Source organism: Pleurodeles waltl, chromosome 1_1, assembly GCF_031143425.1.
Source record: "Pleurodeles waltl isolate 20211129_DDA chromosome 1_1, aPleWal1.hap1.20221129, whole genome shotgun sequence".
Classification (NCBI taxonomy): domain Eukaryota; kingdom Metazoa; phylum Chordata; class Amphibia; order Caudata; family Salamandridae; genus Pleurodeles; species Pleurodeles waltl.
In genome coordinates this window covers 908605033-908627943 of record NC_090436.1, presented here as the reverse complement: position 1 = coordinate 908627943, position 22911 = coordinate 908605033, and the positions used below count along the sequence as shown (strand labels likewise).

The following is a 22911-nucleotide window of genomic DNA, read 5'->3' as shown; positions in this document are numbered from 1 at the left end:
CGCACGAGGTGCGGATCCGTCACTGAAATAGTTTGTGACAGGAGTTGCAGAGCTTAAAACTGGTCTTGCTGACATCCCTCAACGCATCCATGACCTCGTCAAAAAGAATTCTACAAAAGTGTTGTAGTAGTCAAAAAGTGACTGAGAAGTAGCTCTCTCCGGATCTGCGCGGAAAGAAAAGAACTGATGTCAGCGTGCCGGGGTGGCACCAATATACGACCGCAACGTCCTCACGGCAATCACGACACCAATGATGCCTGCGGAGTCGACCAACGCAACCTGACTCCGCGCAGAGGTACTGCTTGAAGAAACATCACGGGATCCAGACTGAAGTCTGGGGAAATTCAAAGGTAAGGAATCTACAACTAGAAGTCTCTATCAGATCATTTATTTATAATGATCACAAGACCGCAACAGCACATTTAGTTACTTCAACTACACATTAACACACACTACCTACACCACTGCACACTTTAAAAAAAATATATTTCTTCTTGCATTGTCATCTCAAAATAGACAAACGTGTCTTTAGAACGAACTACAAACCATCATCAGTACAACTCAATAGCCCAATACTATGCTTAGTGCTCTCCAAGACATACTATTTGCTACCACAATCCAATGACAATACTTTTCATTTGTGCAGCAGGTGCAGCCGCTCAAACACACTTTTGCCTAAAGAATCCATTGTAAATAAAATAATGCTGAGTTTTGGAGTACATACAGGACACAGAGCATAACTCCTTCAATGTACTATGGAATTTCACACAATGCCTACTGTTAAGCACAAAACAAGGTATTTTGAAACTCACTCCATTGTTAAATAACAAAGATCCCCTTTGGTGAGCCCACTCTTGTAAAAAAAACCTCCTTCCTGTCACCTTTGGTGCACAACTACCACCCCCCCACCCCACACTAAGCTCAGTATTCCTCTACAGCCCGTTGACAATGTAACTATATTTACTATCGCAATGCTTCTTTCTGTGCAAACACTGCACTGCGCCGCACACAACCACATTAAACACACACTTCTGCATCAATTTACCCACCTACATATTAATCTCATATCCATATAGTGTGCTTGTACACTTTCAAGGGTGTATCTTTCATTGGTGCAGCATGTGCAGGGGCACCAGAACCATATTCACTGTCACATACACTTTTAATGTCTACTACAGCCATGTTTTTAGCACTTGTGTTACTTTTAAACAATCAAAAAACATGATCATTCTACTTTTGTAAGCCCACACACCACTTCTCTGTTCACTTTCTTTTACACCATTATCTACATTTGAAGTTTCAGCCTCCTTTTCAAGAAAATGCTGTTTTCACACACTTCCACTACACATACACAAACATGACTATCCGTATTCCTTGCCCATCCCTAGCCTACATAAATACACTTACGGAGAGATAGGTTCATAATGTGCCTCAGGGCCAGTAGCATCATGACACAAAAACACAGACAACATGAATTAATGCTTTCTTGAAAAATACAAACAGGAGAAATGGATCCCAGTACCTAACCTAAATGCAGCCTGTAATGCCCTGCCTACAATAATACACATCTTTTACCAAATTGGGACCCTACTCCCGCTGTCAACCAAAAAATAGGCAAAAACCTTCAAAAACAACACTTCATCACTGTTCTAAGTACCTCAAACCACTTATTTTTTCTCTATCCTTTAAATGTGCACTTCCAGAAGCATACTTTATATTCAAATACCAAGTGCAGTGACACCAGGACAATAGGACCTCATGGAAACCTCAAACCTATGCTAATGCTTCAGTTTACTTTTTAAACAGACAAGAAGGAAAATGTATTTACTTCTACTAGGGGATACCACAAACACTGCCTACACCATATTATAAATTCTGATCCTAGCTCTGGGTTAAAACACAAATTATGCTTTTTCGTGGCTATTATTTACCATCACAACTTATAACTCATCTTCAGAGGACAGGCACCAACAACATAACTCTTTCTTTATCTGCCATTCAATATTACACTTAACAAACCATGCATTATGTTTGTTCAGCAGGTACAATGGCACCATGCCCAGCACAAACACAATGAACCTAAACCAAAGCTTCATTTCACCCATCTACATATACTTCTTCTATTCCTAGCCTCCCCTCACCCCTCCCTACTTCCCCCCTGCTTTTACTCAGTCCTAACTTCCATTCATGCAGCACATCTACTGGCTCCAGGACCTTAGTTTCACTGCATTGAGCTTTTTTGCACAAATGCTCAAACTGATACATTTAGCTTCCTACTACTTGTAAACAGACAGACACCACAATCTTAGAGCCACTCTGAGAATACCTCTTCTACCCAACCCAGAGGTCTGTGCCCCCACCCCCAATGCTCCTCTTCTCTACTTTCCAACTTCAAAGTTTCACAAAATGCATTTAGTTTCTTTTAACATTTTGGCTGACACTGTCTGGTTACACCTCTCGTGATTACCATACGCTTTAACATCAATTACACTGGATCCTTCATGCTCTCCCGCCCCGGACAACAATTAAAATAATATGCTCTTTCAGGCCCTGTTCTTCACTTACTAAAGCACATAAGCAACACAGACATCCCCTTGCGTTTTCAGTCAAAGGCTACCAGATTGGTCTGCTAACAACATCTTGGGGACATTTGGAAAGCTTCTCTGGGAAGGCATTCTACCCATTGCTTACCATTGGCTTTGTGGTCACTCATGTTTGCTTACTTTCCATTTGCTGCCTCTATTTGTTTTAGGCTGACCAGCATGAGTTTGTCCCTTCCATTGCCCAAACCCTATTTACTGTATTCTTCCACCAGTACTGGATTTCTGTGAACAGTCCTTTACATTTTGTTCTTATCTTGTCACCTTTGCTGTGCATTCAAAGACAGAGGTCACATGGTAGGCTCTGTCTTCCAGGGTTATTGGTGTTTACTTTTCTTTCTCTCACTTCAAAGAGAGAGGATTTATGTGACAATCATGCCGGCTACTGGGGGTATGCACGAGGAAGGCTACACAATGTTCTTGTTTTTTTAGCACACAACAAAATATAAGTGTCTGTAAATGAACTCTTCAGATATTTCAGACTATATCAGAATTAAAAAAGCTAATTCTGAAGGGTAGTGGAAACAAATATTTCATTATGATTAAAACAAATCACTACTCTGTGAGGACTCACACATTATTGTTTGTGTGCTGTTTACTTTGAGCAGTAAAACTGTATGTCTGTGAAAATGTAATGGTCATTTCAATTGAAGATGTGTTGTCTGTAAAGGCAGTGTGCTAATGCACGATGCATGATACACCTTACCCCCACTCTACTCTAAACCACTACACACTGTCATGGCATTCTACTCAGCACCACTCCGCCATTTCACTCTACGCCTCCCTACTCCACACCACTCTATGCCAATGCACTCTCCCAGAAACTACTCTGCTATGCATTACTGAACTCTTTGCGACTGCACTCTACACCAATGCACTATACTCTGTACCACCCCACTCTGCACCAGTGCACTCTATGCTACTCTAATCTACTCTAAGGCACTGTACTCTACCGTGCACCACTCAACTCTACTTTGAAAAAATCTACTCGGTGCCAATCCACTCACTGTCACTCCCCTCTACTCGGCATCACTGCACTCTACGTCCCTTCTCTATGCCACTGCACTCTATCCTGCACCACTCCACTCTACCACGCAGCACTCCATGCCACTTCAATCTCCACTGAAACAATCTATGCCACTGCACTCTACACCACTCTAATCCATTTTACACCACTGCACTCTGCTACTGTGCTCTACTTCACTACTATTTGCTACTGCTCTCTACTGCACCACTCCGCTCTACCTTGCAGCACTTCACTCTACTGAAACAATTCACTCCGTGCACTGCACTCTATGCCACACTACTCAACTCTGTGTCACACTAAGCAGTTGCACTTCGCTGCGCCACTCCCCATCACTGCCCTCCACACCGCTCTACTCTAAAATCACTGCACTATATGCCAATTCACTCAACACCACTTTACTCAAAACCAATGCACTCTACGCCATGCCACTCTAATCTGCAAGACTGCACTCTTGGCCGATGAACTCAACGCCACTCTACTCTGTGCCACTACCATCTTCACCATTGCTTTCTCTATCACTGAAATCTATGCCACTCTGTTCTACTCTGTACCACTCTACCCTAAGCACCACTGCTCTGTGCCACTTCTCTCTGCACCACTCTACTCTATGCCACTGCACTCTAAGCCAATGCAATCTACTCTGCACCAATCAACTCTACACCACACTACAGTATGACTTCAGTATGACTTCATGACACTCTAATCTATTCTGCATCACTGCACTCCAACACTGCATTCAACATGACTTTACACCACTGCACTCTACCCTGAATCACTCCACTCTACTCTGAAACAATCTACTCTACTCATTGCACTCCACTCCACTCTACATCACTGCACTCTACACCACTTTACTGAAAGCCAATGCATTCTGTGTCACTGCACTCTGTGCCAATCTACTCTGCACCACTGTACTTTGTGCCACTTCACTCTAGGGCACTCCACCCTACAATACCTCACTCAATGACGCTCTACTCCACTCTTTTAAACTCTATTCCAATCTATGTCACTTTTTTCTATTCCAGTCAATGACACACTACTCCATTCTTGCCCACTCCATTCTATGCCAATGCACATTATGCCCGTCAACTAGCCCTACAGTACTCCACGACAATCTACTCCACTATGTCACTCTACTCCAGAACAGCCTACCCCACTCTATGCAGCACCCATTACACCACTCCACTCTGCTTTACACCACTCCACAACACTGACACTCTATTACACTCTGACACTCTACGACAATAAAATATACTCCCTTCAACTCTATGGCACTCTATTTACACCGCAACACTCCATAACACTTCACTTTACGACACTCCACTCAACTTTTAGCTATGCTGAGCAGCAGCAACGCTGTGTGCAACATGGCTAAAACATATTGGCAAAGGCAATAGCGCTGGCATAGGCGAAAGCTATTGGCTTTGGTAATGCTTGTTATTTTTTCCCAGTGCTCAGTAAACTGTGTTGAGTAAAGATGTTAGCAAAATACATTTTCAGTGATAGCCAATCAGATCACATAGATTCAACAGCCTGGCTTCAGTAGTGGAAATGTCATATTGTTCATGAAATAAAAAGCTCCCTTGGCCAAAGATGTGTCTATTTTTATAGGGATCTGCAGCTCCTTTGTTAGTTTTGGGACCCAGCCCACATATTGTGAAGCCTCCGTCCGAACCGCCCTTCCCCATCACCCGGATGCAACTAACCGCTTACAAATATGCAGACTGATTATTTCGATCAATTTACTGACAAAACAATTAGGCCAATGCTTGCAAAGACTCGTTAATGTTATCTTTTCTCACTGCACAGATTTAACCACTTGTCTTCGTTAAATACTTATGACTATAACATCTACATATGAAAGAAAAAGTACAGCATGAATGGTATATGTGTACGCGCTGAAGCAGTATGCTGTTTTTTTTTTCTTTTACTATTGAAAAGGGAGGAGACGAGCATCATGATTCACAAAAGGCCTTGCCTCTTGTGAGTCATGGCCTAATCCGACAAAATGCACACAAACACATTAATGGAGAAATTGGTAAGGTGTTGTTTTTAGATAGTGTCTAACTTTCTGAAACTAATCTTGGATGGTAAAGCAAATCAACTGATGTTTCCTCCGACCTAATTTTGAATCTTGATTCAAAGCAGAGTGTCGATTTCTATGTTTGCTAATTTTATGCAGCATGTTCTGGTATACAATAGGTAGAATTTAGACTTCATTTTATGAATGCATGTGTGTACTGATATTCTATAAAGGAACATGTTAACAGGCGTCTTACTATTTCATTTTCATTCACTACATTTGATGGTGAAAACAAACCAAAATAATAGGGACGTACAACTGATGTTGGTCTGCAGTGATGTAAGGTGGTAAAGTATGAATGTTGAACACAAAACGCCCTACAATGTAGGGATGCACTAAGGTGTTGCAACACTAAAACAGAAAGACAAAGTGTATGAGTTTAAGGACACAGTGATTGGAATAATGGTAACATAAAAGTTTATGATGCCTAGAGAGTGCTAAACTGCCAGAAAACCTATATTGTTTGGTGGTAGGCACTCTGAGCTCATGCATTAAAGTAAGCAATACTCTTAAAAAGTATCGATAACATGCTGCTTCCCAGCAGCCGTTTACTGTGAGATTTCTCTATAAAGTCAATGCAAAAGCTGTAGGTCTCAATCAATTCAATTTAAAGATCTTTATTCACATACCAAATTTATACATAAAAACTGGATAAAACAATACAGCAATAAAACATAATAAATATAATGATTCTTCATAATCCATAAAGAGTGCAACAGTACATTTAAAAATAGTATCAATTAATCATACTTTTCCAAGAGTGGACGGCTAATTTTAAAATGTGCCGATTCGGACCTCCCCCATACATAATGTTTGGAAAAAATATAAGGGCAACTTTACATTGAGCAAAATTATGCTTCCTAAATAATGGTAACAAGATATGCTTGATATCAAATAAAATGTAAAAAAAAAAAAAAAAAAAAAAAAAAAATGATTAAAGTTTGCTTCGAGGTACGGCCACAGGACAGACGCCCGAGGCTCATCATTAGTAAAACAAAGCAGATGGTGAACTGTGCTTGCCTTGGATCGGAACAAAATTTACCTCTCCCATCTTCCAGGTATGGTTGGGCTCTGTACCAATATTTGTTTTAAAGTTAAATAATTATATACTGGGGGTTTACGGCATTCAGTGCTCTCCCTTATCGCTAACCTCTTCTCAAGGAAGAGTGTTTTCACAACCTCTTTATCTTCCTTGGTGTTCAAAGACGGCAAATATAACAGATCTGGGCGGACAAGATCTTTCAGAGATGATTCAATATAAGCTATCCAGGGGATAACTGAACCCTTATCCAACAGTAAGCAGACCTTCATAATATCCCTGTTCAAGGTCGCCTCTGGTTAATCCATGCCCAAATCCACAGTAAAATCGCAGCTATTTTAATGTGATCCTTCAAATATGGCAACCCTGACTCACTGTGACAAATAAAATGCGAGCTAAAGGGAGGCTGGTTCAAAAAACGACTGCAGATATGGCTCCCTTTTAACAGTAAGGGATGGGTATTATTACAATCCCAAACCACAGCAGGTTGTGGAGGTCCTTTTGGAACTTTAAATGGATGTAAGTGGGGCCAAGGCCCCCAGCCAGGGAAGACTCAAAAGCACACCTGTAGCCCTAGAGAGCTTTAGGTTACTGGCTAGTATGGGAACCGCATGCCCCAAACTGACAGACATTACACCAAAATAAGGGAAGCTGTACACACTATTTAGTCGCCGTCTCCCACATGCTATAAAGGGCACCCTGCGTTTATTAGAGCTTCAAGCCATGATATGTGATTTGCTAAAATTAGTGCTCATGTCGAAATTTGCCATAAAATCAACAAAAGAAGCCACCAACTTAAGAAGAGTCATAGGTGTGCAGGCCAAGAAAACCGCATCATCTGCGTTCAATAAAGCCGGAATGCCTATGCTGCCTGTCCTGGGAACAACTTTAATGGTGCCCAATAAAAAGGTCAGGTTATTACTATATAAAATTAACAGCGAGGCTACCACTCATCCTTGGCGGACACCACGTTTAAGCCTAAAAACTTCAGTAAGCTCCCAATCAAGGCCAAAGTGCACCCTGCCTTCCAGTATGTGCAAAACGTGTACCAGGGCGGCATCAAGGCTCATATCCAACAGCATTCTCCACAATTTACTGCAACTCACGCCATGATAAGCAGTGGATAAGTCCATGTACGCTGGGCAGAGCAGCTAGCACTTGGCAATAGTATATTTACCAAGAGTTAGATGAAGAGTAAGGCACTGCTCCACTATACCCAGCAGAATGAACACAGATTCTATGTCATGACAGGGAGGCTAACATTATGCAACTCTCCTTTTGTTGCCCGCTCACAGCAGCAACAATAAAAAGAAGTTAGAACTTTTAAGGGATTCCAATGGACTATATAGTTGAGCTTCAAGCAGCCATCCTCCTTCTTTTGTTGATGCTGCTCACAAATGAAGTACCTACTTAGCAGTTTAGTGTTCGATTTCACTTGAAACTTTGCTGAAATGCCTGGCTGAAGTTTAATGTGTCTTTCAGTCTTTTACTGTTTATTTTTGTGAAAGATGTGTTTGTGTGTATATATATTTCCACACTGGGTGGTCTTTAAAGTAAAGAATTAACTGTATTATCTTACCAACTTGCAGTTCTTTCCAATGGTGGGCAGAAGACGCACTCTCTGCTCTTGAGGTAGGCATGCGTCCCCAGCATCCCAACCCCGGCTTTTGTTCCAGCAGCTGCATTGGCCGAAGGAAGTGCTGCCTTTTTCAAAAGCCCTTCATTTTAAGTGCTCTGCTTTCTAGTAGGTGCGCGTCGGTGTCTCGAAGAGTAGGGCTGTCGGCAACCAGATAACACGCTGCTGCATCCTCTGGTTGACTGCCTGTCACGCGCTCGTTTTTCAAGCGGACACACATTGCTTCTTTTAAAATAAAGCTGTCAACAATCAGGTGCTGGGCGGAGGACGCGCTGGTTTTTCTGAAGTTGTGCTCCCTCAACTTAAGCACTCTGCATTATATCATGCTCTGCTTTCAGCAGACGGGCATCAAATATTAAATAAAAGTAACTAGCAAAGCCTGTATGAGCAGGTCGGAACATGATCCTGGCGTTGACCCACCAAAATTTTAAAAGGTTGGGACCACTAGGAAGCTCACAATGCTGGTGGCCATCTTATTAGTTTGGTGATCCTTTTACCTCAAGGAAGGATTTTTGGCAGTTGTAGTCCGTTGACCGTTACTGCACTGGCAAAACCATTTCTGATCTTGGCTAAGAATTTGGCAGGTTTTAACCCCATTATAAAACTTCTATTAGGAAGACATTTATTTATTTTTATAATGTAGGATTTAATATCTGAGGAAAGACTAGAAGGGAGATTAGAGGAAATGCTAGGTAGAGCAGTAGATAAGCTGATGCGGTCACTATCTGACTCCATTGATAGTAAGATGGAGGAATTAACTAAAAAGCAAAGTTTTAAAAGATCCCACTACTATAGAACGAAATGATTCAGAGCCAGCAGAATAGTCAGGCTGGGTCTGTAAGGTTCAGAGAAAGGGAATCTCAGAGGCCGAACAACGTGGGAAAAATGAAGGAAAAATTACAGCAAAGGGTCAGATTGATGAAAACAATAAAAACATCAGCTGTGCTTCAGGCACTGTGGATGAGAAAATGAAATGCCCAGGTGTTCCGCTATCAGGAGACAGTGGTGAGGCCTCGGACCAGGAAAACAACCTGTCATATTCTTCTGGTTTTGATTCCGATCGGAAAGTGATTGAAATAAAGAAACGAAAAACACACAAGAATGCAAGTAAGGCCTCAAGATCAAAAATGGACATACTAGACCCTTTGGGAGATTAAATGTTTGTTCCCCTTTGAATGAAACATCCTTTATCCTCAGAATGGGTTCCATCTCAGCATCTGGCTGAGTATATCTCCTTCTGGTTGAGAAGGGAAATATTTAAAAAAAAGTAAGATCTCGGATGAGATCTGAATGCCCTTGCCCATCTCGCTCTGATAAAATACCTATAACTATGACCCCAGAATCAGATGCAAAGGTTGGGGCTTAGATCAAGAAGCATGGTAAGAAGCAAGAAAATAACTAGACAGGGGCTTAAAATCCTGTCGAGATTGCCTCTTGGATGTTATCAGGCATCTTACAAAGATTATTAAGCAGGCCGAAGATCTCCATTTTAATGATAATCTGGTTGATTCTAAAGAATTATGCCATTGGGTACAGAGGGTTGTTTGCTTATAGGGTAATTCCCACAGAGCACATTCTAACAGAAGAAGAAAAAGTATTTTACTGAAAATCGAACCTAAGTTAATTGACTTGGCTAATGAAGAAGGAGCTCCCTCTTCTCAAGGTCGAGGTCAATTATTTGGTGAAGAAATTGCAAAATACGTAGTGGTTTTCATCTCTATTCAGAAGTTCCAGATCGACATCAAGAAAGTCTTTGCAGATAGGGGTTTTGATAAGGCCGAGAGAATGAGGGGACGGTTTCACGGCCGAGGGCAATATGGATCAAGGCCCTTCGTGGCTCTTGCGAGATCCTCGCAGCCAAGTTTCGGATTCTACCAAGGATTTTATCCTCAGAGGCAAATGTTTCGCCGAAGAGCCACCAGAAATGATAGGACACAGAGAGTAATGTCACCAGGTGAGTTTTTCAAAAGACCTTTCAGATATCTTGCATCTAAATAGTCAAAAAAAGGGGGTTTGGTCACTCTCTGGGGGGCCTCTCACATCAGCTACCTGACCGACCCAGTCAGATGCTCGCAGGGACCTCTGCATATCTTGGTTTCAGGGTGGCAGAACCAAGTGGCCACCTGGATGAGCTCTGGGCCCCACTGTAGGGGTGGAGACGGAAAGAGGAGTGGTCACTTCCCTTTTCTTGGTGTGTTTCGAGCCAGAGCGGTCCCTCGACTGGTGCAACCCGGATTATGCAAGTTTGGTACCAAATGTGCCCTTCAAAGCACACGGGTGCCGCAGGGAGGCTACCCCTCCCCAGCCCAGTAACACCTATTTCCAAAGGAGAGGAGGTTTCACCCCTCTCCTATAGGAAATCTATTGTTCTGCTGTCCCCTGCTTCAGCTGGTCAAGCAGCAGGAGGGCACTTATGAAGTACAGGGAGTTCACAGGGGCACCTCTGTTCATGCAAGGCTGCCCTCACACACAGGGACCTGAACCCTGCTTTTTGGGCAGAAAAGGGCCTACCATAAGGGTGACTTAAAGTGACCTGGTGTTGTTGACCAGCAGTGAAAGGGTGCATGCACCTTTTCATGCAGGCTGCAAATTGCAGGTCTGCAGATACAATTTGCGCGTGCTCCCATGGGCGGCATAATACATGCTGCAGCGCATGGGAGACCCCTTCTGTACCAATGCCCTGGGGCCCTAAGTACCATTTACCAGGGACTTACACGGGTTCACTACTATGCCAATTGTGAGGGGTAAGAGGTACCAAGACAATCAAATTTAGAGGAGAGGGCACAATCACTGGGGTACTGACTAGCAGGATCCCAGTGAAAACAGTCTAAGCACACTGACATCAGGCAAAAAGTGGGGGGTAACCTTGCCAGAAAGAGGGGACGTTCCTACAATAGAAATCCTGCAAGTCCAATGCTACCAACCAGTCTCCCTGGTCTAGGGCAGACAAGACCAGAGCTAAAGTTAGCATCCTGAATTTCTAATTTTTGAGGAATAGATTGACGGTTCAGAGATATAGAATAGGGCAAAGACCTTTGTTCTTTTTGGGGATCAGAAAGTAGCAGGAATAACAACCACTGCCTACTTCTTATATAGGAACACTCTATAGCTTTTCTTTGCCAAGAGAGCTGTTACTTTCTCTTGGAGAAAGAACAGATTATCCTCCTCCAGTCGTTGCTATATTGGCAGTATTGGGGGAGGGAAAAACTGGAAAGGGAGGGAGTAGATCTTCCTAATGATCTGCAAGACCCATTTGTCCGATGTAATGGACTGCCAGTGAAGGAGATGATGATGGATTATCCCTCCACTTGGGCACCCATTGTCTTGCAGAACCAGACTAGTACGGCTTAGAGGCTGCATCTGCCGGGGGCATTGGTGGCGGATGCCTCTCGGCTACAATACCGAAAGGGTTAGAATGTACTGTGTCCAGGTCCTCTCACAGCTTGGGAAGCTTGAGAAGGACAGTGGCTGGCATAGGGCTGGCGCGATGTCACGTCCCTTCTACAGCCACAAAAGGGGTGAAGGGCAGAGTGGGGATGAGGTGTCACTGAGAGGCCTAAGGACTTGACTCTATACCGCGAGTCCTTGAAACCTTTTAGCGCCCAGTCTGTCTTCTCTCCGAAGATACAAGTCCCAGGAAGGGCATATCCAAGAGGTTGGCCTGGACATCACCCAAAATACCAGATGTTCTAAGCCAGGCTTGGCGCCTGAAGGCCACTGTCGAGGAAACCGCTCTGCCCAGTGAGTCAGTCGTATCCAAACCACACCTAATGGTGAACTTTGCTGCATCTCTCCTGTCTTTCACTACTTGGGAGTGGAGAGCCTGGGTCTCCTTCGGGACCTGTGGCAGCACTTGTGCAACCGTATACTACAAGGTATTGGAATAAAAGCCCAATAGGCAAGCAGTGTTCACCAATCGCAATGCTAGGCTGCTGAAAAAAAAAAAATTTCTTGCCTAAGCTATCCAGCCTCTTGGATTCCCTGACCAGGGGAGCGGCAGGGAATACATCATTGGAAGTTGAGGCTTGAACTATCAAGCTCTCAGGGGTGGGTTTGGATGAGGAAACTAGGATCATGCAGGACAGGGCGGTTGCGGCGGGCAATTGTCCTGTTTATAGGAGCCCTTGTGCTGGGCTTGGGCCACGTTCCCAGCAGGACAGTAGTCAATGCTTCTTTAAAGGGCAATAGGGGTTCAGACAAGGAAGTCCCAGGCTAAATCACTTCCTTCAAGAGTTTAGTCTTGACAGTCACAGAGGGAAGTTCGAGGTCAAGGACCACTGTTGCCCTTTTCACCACCACTGCATAAGATGCTCTCTCCTCCTTAACCACAGTAGGTAGAGAGACCAAACCGCTATCTGGAGAGGTGTCCCATCCACTGGCATCTCCTACTGCCTCATACCAATCCAATGAAGTCGGGGTCTCTAACTGGTATTCTAAAGGGTCCAGTGACCCCTCCCACTCTTCCTTCACACCTGGCTTCTCCCAAAAACACTCAAGCAATGAACTAGGACCAATGGGCCCTGTCAGTGCCATAATTCGCATTAAGCAACACCTTTCTTACTCCGAGTCATCAGGGATGAGAATGGGGCTGGCGCTGGTGGTGGGAGCCAGGAGCTTTGAGATCAGCACTGGAGAAGGTTGCGTTGGCACGACTGATGCAGATCCGGATCAGAGATTAGATTGGTGAGACCCCACCAAGGTCGGAGTCATTGGTGAAGAAACCGATGGGGGCTCCTCTTACCGGATGGGGCCCGAAGGCGCTCCAGAGGGGTCATCCACTCGAATACACAGTGCATGGCCTCGTATAAGTCTTTCAACTGAGCAGGAGTGTCTACGGCTCCCAGAAACAGGAAGAGGTACAGAGTCATACCAGACAACAGTTCCGCAGACTATAACTGAACACCGATGTTCCACACTCATCACGTTGGCTGACGGACAAGCAAATTTAAAGTCCATTTAGACTTCTTCCTGCTCCTCTTCTCTGAGCGTCCCCGGACCTCAAGTGCGAGGAAGAGGACTTGGGGCTCCAGGAGTGGTTCTGCAACCTTCTCCTCAATTGGGAACGAGACCTACTAAGAGTTGTGCAAGCTGTTATTGACCGCCGGGCCGCAAGAAGGTTTAGGGGCTGCTCCCTCAAAGCTTTCGACGCCTTGGCCCAGCAGTCACAGCAAACTCTGAATCGTGGTCACGCTCCAGAAACCACAAGCACACAAAGTGAGGGTCCGCACCACCACCGACCTACTTACTTGAGCAGCCTACCAGCAGTGCAGGTCGAGAGTGGGCAAAATTGAACTGAGAGATTCAAAACTAAAAGAGGATTTACCTCCCATAAAGGCTCACCGTCCACTTACACCATCTCTCACCGTTCCAGATAGCAGACATAGTCGTCAGAAGCCAGGTGCCATGGTTGGCTGAGTTTTTTCTTGGGGCAAGAGACTATTGCCTTAACGGGCTCAAAGGATGCAGAACGACCGAGTTCCTCCTGGAGAAGTCGATCGAGGCTCCGTGGCTCGGCGCAACACAACGCCATAGCAGGAGAGGGGCATGTGCACAAGCACGATTGCCCGCTTCCGCGGGTCTGCCCACCATGTCTTCTCAGGCTGTGCCCGTCCACTGATCAGGTCCTCCTTCCAGTATACTCACCTCTCCATAAAATATTTTATCGATTGATCACAACACAGTGATGAGAAACTGGTGTATTGGCCTGTGAATTGTAGTTATATAAACTCTAAGGACTCAGAAGAACGCTGCAAGTGTATAAGGAATTCTCCTAAATCTGTTGAATTGCAACTAGAAAAACAGAAAATATCCAAAAGTACAAATCGTACTTTATATTCAAATTTTTAAGACTTACTTTTTGTCGGTTGTCTGCTTAAGTGCTCCACCCCTCAAGTTGCAGAGGCAGCATTGCTAAAAAAAATAAAAATAGAATAATGAATGGAAATAAGGCAAATGGATGCACACATTGGAATATGTCTAGTTTACAGAATCCATAAATCACAATGATTTATCTCTCAATTCTATAATTTCTAGAAGCACAAAATATTCTATATTATTATTATTGCATGACCACAACTAACTCGTAGAGCTGTATTTTGGAAGTACAAATTAAAATAATCACAAATCTTGTTCAAGCTCACTTACCCATTCAAGCGACATGAAGAAGAGCATGGCACCACAAAGAGCTGATCTTTCAGCATTTAACAAATTATAGTGGGGATCCATGCTAGACTACCAATATATCCAGATGGGATGGCTTTATTTACAGCAAATCTAAACTGAAACCATTACAAGGTCAGTGATTGACATTAACTCAGTTATAGATGTGGCATCTGAATTTAAAGTGTTTCTTAGAAAACAACTGCAGATCTCACGTTACTATCCTTGACAAGGAGGAAAGGCGGGAAAGCTGCAGTTATGAAAAAAACACGTTTTGTGGGATACTCTAAACTTTAGGCAGATAGGGATTGTTTGAAGATTGCCGGGCAGATTGTTCTGGAGTAAACAAGTCTGTCCAAATACGTAGACAAGAGAAGCAGAGTGCTCTAGAAAAGAACTATTTAATTTGCATCTTGGTAAGAAATATACAGGCCATACCACAAACAGACCAGTCCATTGTACAGAGAATGATTAATGTAATTCGTTGTTGGACTGGAAGCTAGTCCAGAGTTCAAAATGAATGTAGAGTGGATGAAGCAAGAGGCTCGCACATCAGGTCGGCTACTTGATTTTGAACAAATTGTAACTGGGCTATTGAAGAGACTTAGGCCCTCATTACAACATTGGCGATATTGACAGTCTACTACCACGGCGACAGCCGCCAACATACCGCCACCGTGGCTACCAGGCGGCAACGCGTATCATAACCGCCGACGGTATTCCACCAGAAATCTGCCAGAACACTGCTGCCGGCCATGGCGGTGGTAAGGTGGCGCTGCTGACAGCAGCACCGCTACGCCAGCAAAACACCGCCGACCATATCATGAGCAATGATACGGCCTGGCGGTGTTTTGCTGCTGGACGTTGCTGCTGACAGCAGCGCCACAGTCCGTCTACAGCCGGAGGACCCTCTGCAAGCAGGTAAGTCAGGTTCTCCGACCGGAGAGGGGGTGGGTGGGGTGCATGTTTTGGGATGTGTGCATGCTGGTGGGAGTCGCGTTAGGGGTATGCGTGAATGAGTGATTGTGAGTGTTGTGTGTTGTGGATACATGTGTGACAAGGTATGTTGGTGTGTGTTCTGGTGTGTGGGTATGTATGTGTGCATGCGTGGGTTGAGGTGGGTATGCTTGTGTGTATATGGGTGCATGTGTGGGTGTGTATATATGCGGGGGCAGGAGTGGGTGAGGGAGGACTCCGGGGAGGGGGTGGGGGAGACCCCTGTCAGTGCCAAGGAAGGAACTGTCTGCCACTGATAGTGCCTACCGCCATGGTTTTCGTGGCAGTACAAAAATCACGAAAACCAAGGCGGTAGACTGGGTCGTAATCCCGAGGGTGGGAATGTGACGGCCGCCGAGCTGGAGACCGAAGTCTCCAGCCCAGCGGCAGTTACCACCCTGGCGGTCGGAGTGTTAAAGTGTTTTAAAGTGGCGGTGTTGGATGGCGGTAACCGCCAGGGTCCAAATCCCGATTTTTTTACCGCCAGCCTGTTGGCGGTATTGCCGCCACTTTAACACCGACCGCCAGGGTTGTAATGAGGGCCCTAATGCCAAGTTAGAGACTATTAGTGTAAAACTGAGTATATTAAGGCCATGAAAGTAATCAGTCTGCTTTGAAAACAAAGCATAGGTAGTAACGGATGCAGACTTCTATGGAAGATGTATGAGGAAAGGACACTCGAGTATCCATCTGAAGCGTTATGTCATCTTGATCACACAACGTTTTACTGACCTAGCTCATTTAGGACAGGAACCAAGGGCCAGAGTGCAGAATGCTAGAGCTTCTGGAAGTTGTGCATTAATCATGGGAATGGTGTAACATCTCCGCAAGTAGAGCGGGACATCAATCAGATGAAAGTAGTGATCTATGATGATTTCAATGCAAAGTGTGTTTTTAACAGGCCCAAGGTAGATTACGGTTTTATTGCAAAAAACACCCTATTATGTGACCGAAAGGGAGAGAAACTTGTAAGGTATCATGCAACTGTTTAACCCCTTAGTTTCTGGGCCTTCCCCCCCACCAGTGCTGAGACCATTTTGGCTATTTGGGGTAGTTCGCACTTAGGCCTTTATAACTTTTTGTCCACATAAGCTAGCCACAACAAATTGGCGTCCTTTTTTTTTCCAACATCCTAGGAATTCTAAAGGTACCCAGAGTTTGTGGGTTCCCCTGGAGGAGACCAAGAAATGAACCAAAATACAGCAAAAATGTCTGTTTTTTTAAATTAAAAAAATGGGCAAAAGGGCTGCGGAAGAAGGTTTGTGTTTTTTTCCCTACAAATGGCATCAACAAAGAGTTTGTGGTGCTAAAAATCACCATCTTCCCAGCTTTCAGGAACAGGCAGACTTGAATCAGAAAACCACATTTTTCAACACAATTTTGGCATTTTACTGGGACATACTGCATTTTTACTATTTTGTGTGCTTTCAACCTCCTGACAGTTAGTGACAGGTATGGGCATGAAACCAATACTGGATCCCGGAAAGCTAAACATTTCTGAAAAGTTGACAAAATTCTAAATTCAGCAAGGGATCATTTGTGTAGATCCTACAAGGTTTTCCTACAGAAAAATAACAGCTGAAATAAAAAAATATTGAAATAAAGGTGAAAAAAACATCTATTTTTATCCATGTTTTACTCTGTAACTTTTTCCTGCGATGTCAGATTTTTGAAAGCAATATACTGTTACGTGTGCTGGACTCTTCTGATTGTGGGTATATATAAGGCTTGTAGGTTCATCAAGATCTCTAGGTACGCAGAGCCAATAAATGAGCTGCACCTTGCAATGGGTTTTCATTCTATACTGGGTATACAGCAATTCATTTGCTGAAATATAAAGAGTGAACAATAGGTATCAAGAAAACCTTTGTATTTCCAAAATGGGCACAAGATAAGGTGTTAAGAAGCAGTGGTTATTTGCACATCTCTGAATTCCGGGGGGCCCATACTAGCATGTGAATTACAGGGCACTTCTCAAATAGACGCCTTTTTTACACACTGCCTTACATTTGGAAGGAAAAAATGTAGAGAAAGACAAGGGGCAATAACATTTGTGCTGCTATTCTGTGTTCCCCCAACTCTCCCGATAAAAATGGTACCTCTCTTGCGTGGGTAGGCCTAATGCCCGCAACAGGAAACGCAACATGGACACATCACATTTTTACATTGAAAACTGATGTGTTTTTTGGGAAGTGTCTAGCTGTGGATTTTGGACTCTAGAGCAGCCGGCACCTAAGGAGGGTTGTACGACGGAACACCAATTTCCTAAACAACTAGTGCCTTAATAACGAGGTCGGAACACCGACCTCGTTGCTACTACTAATGATTTTACCAGGAATGCCTTAACAACGATTTTCGTTGTAAAGGCATTCCTGATAAAAGCATTACTAATATGCACCATTGACCCTATATCCCCCACCCCTCCCCCCAACCCCCTCCCCAAAACCAAAAACGCCCCACTCCAAAACCTAAAACCCCCTGACCCCCCTCCCCAAAACCAAAAACGCCCCACCCCCCCAACCCCGGCCCAAAACCTAAAACCCTGACACCCCACCCCCTCCCCAAAACCAAAAACGCGCCACCCCCCCGAACCCCACCCCAAAACCTAAAACCCCCTGACCCCTCACCCCCTCCCCAAAACCAAAAACGCCCCACCCCCCCAACCCCACCCCAAAACCTAAAACCCCCTGAACCCCCACCCCCTCCCCAAAACCAAAAACGCCCCACCCCCCCAACCCCACCCCAAAACCTAAAACACCCTGACCACCCACCCCCTCCCCAAAACCAAAAACGCCCCACCCACCCAACCCCACCCCAAAACCTAAAACCCCCTGGCCCCCCACCCCCTCCCCAAAACCAAAAACGCCCCACCCCCCCACCAAAACCTAAAACCCCCTGACCCCCCACCCAAAACCAAAAACGCCCCACCCCCCCCAACACCACCCCAAAACCTAAAACCCCCCACTTACCTTATTCGACCCCTTGTCACCTGCGTCCTCCTCCTTCGCCAACTCCCTTCTTTGTACCTTAACCACGCATGTTCGTAGTTCAGAACATACGTAGTTAAGGCACAAAATAACGGAGTCGTGGTTAAAAAAAACGTTGTTGCGCTTTCGTTAACCACGACTTTGTTAAAAAGACGTTGTAATAAAGGATGTTTCCCCCTAAGGAAACCTACCAAACCTGTGCATTTTTTAAAACTAGACACGTAGGGGAATCCAAGTTGGGGTGACCTGTGAGATGCTGTCACCAGGTTCTGTTACCCAGATTCCTTTGCAAACCTTAACATTTGGCCCAAAAAACACTTTTTCCTGACATTTCGGTGACAGAAAGTTCTGGAATCTGAGTGGAGCCACAAATTTCCTTTCACCCAGCTTTCCCCCAAGTCTCGCGATAAAAATGGTACCTCACTTGTGTGGGTAGTCCTAGTGCCCGTAACAGGAAATGCTCCAAAACACAACACAGACACATCAGATTTTCCCAAGGAAAACAGCTGTTTTTTTGCAAAGTGCCTAGCTGTGGATTCTTGCCTCTAGCTCAGCGGGCATCTAAGGAAACGTACCAAACCTGTGCATTTTTGAAAACTTGACACCTAGGGTAATCCAAGATGTTGTGACTTGTGGGTCTCTCACCAGGTTCGGTTACCCAGAATCCTTTGCAAACCTCAAAATGTGGCGGAAAAAAAACAAAAAACTTTTTCCTCACATTTTGGTGATAGAAAGGTCTGGAATCTGAGAGGAGCCACACATTTCCTTCAACCTAGCATTCCCCCATGTCTCCTGATAAAAATGGTACCTCACTTGTGTTGGTAGGCCTAGTGCCTGCGACAGGAATAGATCACGCAAAGATCAATGTTGGTCTTTACATGAGGGCAACTGTTGACCCTGGGCTGATCCATTCCTGACGCAGGCACTAGGTACAGGCACTCAAGTGGGGTAGTGTTTTTATTAGGACAGGTGAGGAAACACTGGGTGGTAGGAATTTTGTGGATCCCAGCACATTCCTGTAGTTTGTGTGACAGAAATGCAAGAAAAAATAGAGTTTTTATTTAACATTTCAGCTTTGCAGGGTATTCTGGGAAAGAATACTTTAGGGAATCAATACAAGTCACACCTCTGTGGACTCCCTCGGGCGTCTAGTTTCCAGAAATGTCTGGGTTTGGTATGTTTCCCTATATGGCCGCCGAGCCCAGGGCTAGAAACGCAGGTGCCTGCCTTACAAAACCAGTTTGTTTTGTGATCGATAATACTGATGTCTCCACAATACGATTCGGGCAGTGGAATTTGGGGTTGAACTAAATTGGGGAGCCGCATGCACTTGCTCTATAGGTTGGGCTAACCCGCTATTGTCTCCCTGCACATACTCTGCTTGCGAAGGGACAGCAGGACTGTCCTCATCACCTCCCTCATAATCACTGGAAAAGGAGTTATCGAATGGGACTCCTCCGACTGAAAAATCACTCCCAGAGTCTGCGCCACTGTCCTATCCCTCAGATGCTGTCTCAGTATCTGCTGTTGCAGTCTCTTATCCTACGTCAAAGCTGTCCTCTATAACCCGAGTGAGGGCTTGAGCAGCAGTCATTCAACGAGATGCCATCTCTGCTAGTGGCTAAACTGTTGCTCTAAAAGACTACCCTACGTAGACAGTCACATAGCTGCTGGTGGGTGTGTGTGAGATACGTGCAACAGTAGAGGTCACCTTACCTTCGCTTCTTCCCTCAATCAGCAAGTTGTTTCAAGACACTCAAGAAAAGACGCACTATTACTTCACTTTGTGACATACCAATCATCACAGTCTTTAGCGCCTCTAGCGCCCAGTCCAACAATCATTATTGGTGCTCCCACTCCCATGACCTCCTCGGATCCCCTCACTACCACCCACCAAAAGTGCCCTTCATCTCTCCGTAGCCCCACGCACACACATTTCATTTGTATTATGGCGCAGGCAATGGCTAACTTTACTAATGTACTCAGCTATTTACATAAAATACAGATTTGATCTTTGCAGTAGGCATATAAGCCTTCTGCGCTACTATATGGCATCACAACTGCCACTAGACAAAAGTCTAATGATTTTGTAGCAGAAACATAATCACAAGACCTACTTGACTTTTTTATTGGTGCCTAAAAGCTACAGTTGAAACGTGTCAGTTGAATTATGTGCATTGCTTTTAAGACACAAGCTGCAACTGCAAGACAACTGGTGGCGAATATATATATATCTGTACATATCACTTTTATATGTAGGTGTGGTTTTCCTGGGGGACGACAGCAGCCCCCAGGGAAACCACACATGCATTGAAAAAAGTAATCGTTATCTATCTATCTATCTATCTATCTATCTATCTATCTATCTATCTATCTATCTATCTATCTATCTATATATGTGTTGTTTTTTAAATAGTTGTATGGTTTCCCTAGGGGCCATAGTGTAGGGGGGGTGGAGGGGGATTGGCAGAACCACCCCCAAGTGAAATCCCTGGTGTCTAGTGGGGTTTCCTGGCTCTCGATTGCAGAAACCGGTTCAGGAAGGCCTCGCTTGAAAGGGGAGAGTCTCCCCTTTCAAACAAGGCCTTCCCGAACATCGCAAAGGCCGTTTGGGACTGTTTTCCCCAAAAGAGCAGGAAGCGGACGCAAGGCCGCTTCCTGCTCCGATGGAGAAAACAGCTAGTGACGTCAGCAAAGGGGCGGGGTGAGACACGAAAGATCTTCCAAGTCTCCCAGGGTATTTTTACATTAAAAAACAAAACCCTCAGGTGCGACGTACACGAGGATCGTTTAACCCCCTTCCTGGTGTCGTCCACTGGTCGTGACCTGCACAAGGGAGGTAGTGTGGCCAACGCCTGCACTAAAGTGGTTAATAATACAAAGACACACCACATAACTGCCCAGCTGACCCCGATGGGATCGGATCACCAACCAACCATTCACATACACCTCATGCCCTTCTCTTACTTCCTCATGCCCCCGATTCAGGAGTAAATCCAGGCTGGCATTTGCCCTGGATCGAAGAATCAGTCTTGCACCTCTTTAATATCGATCTCTCGCTTCCCATGCTGGCCAAATCTTCATCCATTTCCTTAGCCAGCCCCTCACAGATTGTTTTTTTTTCTACCAGTATGCACCAATCCATGCCTTTGATCTATCCTTCCAGTACAGGAGCATAATATAACGTTTTGCTACCATCAGTCACAATGCGACTCAAATTTTCTGTTATGTTTTGGTAGATTTTTCATCAACTGTCTGCTTTGGTGTGCCCTCTATGTGAGTCCCTAAGGTTCATATCGTACAAGTCAACACAGCCTGCCAGTAGATTTGCATCATGGAGCATTCCCAAAGAAAATGGTAGAAGGAGCCCACCATTTCACAGCCCCATAAGCACATCTCATTTATTGCTCAACTCATTTTTTTAGGGGGGGACCTGAAGTAGTATTCTCTGTCAGAAATGGGGTCTTTGGTTGGCAGTCAGGTTACAAACTGTCCAAGCAAGGACCCTCACTCTAGTCAAGGTAAAGGAGACTCACACTCAGTTAACCCCCGCTCACCCGCTTGATAGCTTGGCACGAGGAGGTAGGCTTAACTTCAGTGACAATGTATAAAGTATTTGTACCAACACCCATCAGGAATTCAGTAAAAACACTACAAAATGACAACACCAGGTTAGAAAAATAGCCAATATTTATCTGAACAAAACAAGACCAAAACAACAAAATTCCAACATTCATAAGTCAAGTTACGAATTGTTAAAGATTAAACTCAAAAATAGCGCTTACACAAAATGCTTTGATGAGGTGATAACACGACGTCATGACGGAGTCATTCCTAACAGTCCGACGCCAATGGCACCGGGTACGGAGTCACGCAGACCCCAGGTACAGTACCTTAGTCAAATGTGAAAACAAGTTGGTGCACGAAGACGGGGATCGCGGCATTGCTGGATCCTAGGCGGCGTCGGTTCCGGTGCTGCTGGGCCAAGGAGCGGAGGTGTCATGAAGAGGCGTTGGGTCCTTGCTGAGGTGCAGTGGAAGGAAGGGCTCGTCAATGCGAAGCGTTGAATCCGCATACTTCGGGCGGAGTCGATATCCGGCAGCCACAACATGGTGCGGTGACTTCCACAGAGTCGCAGACTTCGGCAGGGCTGCAGCAGTGTCGGCCCTGCAAGGGTCGTTGCACTCCAGCGAGGACCACAGCTTTGGTTGTAGGCGGCGTCACGGGTTTTCTTGTATTTTCACCAGCTTCTCCTTTCAAGGGCCCAGGGACTGGATAGGGCACCACTTGGCAGGGCAGGAGTCTCAGCAGAGAGTCCAGGAGCTGGTAGAGGAAGTCTGATGGCCCTGTGACTTCAGAACAGGGGGCAAGCTCAGTCCATGCC

General features: G+C 45.0%; 1 protein-coding gene across 2 annotated transcripts in view; it reads right to left on the bottom strand.

Annotated features, from left to right (window-relative positions):
* The window catches only part of KDM4C (lysine demethylase 4C), a 1395856-nt gene that overhangs the window by 449162 nt on the left and 923783 nt on the right, over positions 1 to 22911 (bottom strand). For both annotated transcript variants that reach the window (XM_069230128.1, XM_069230129.1), the window contains exon 16: positions 14240 to 14295. In XM_069230128.1, the coding sequence (XP_069086229.1) occupies positions 14240 to 14295 (56 nt within the window). The remainder of the gene's footprint in view (positions 1 to 14239; positions 14296 to 22911) is intronic.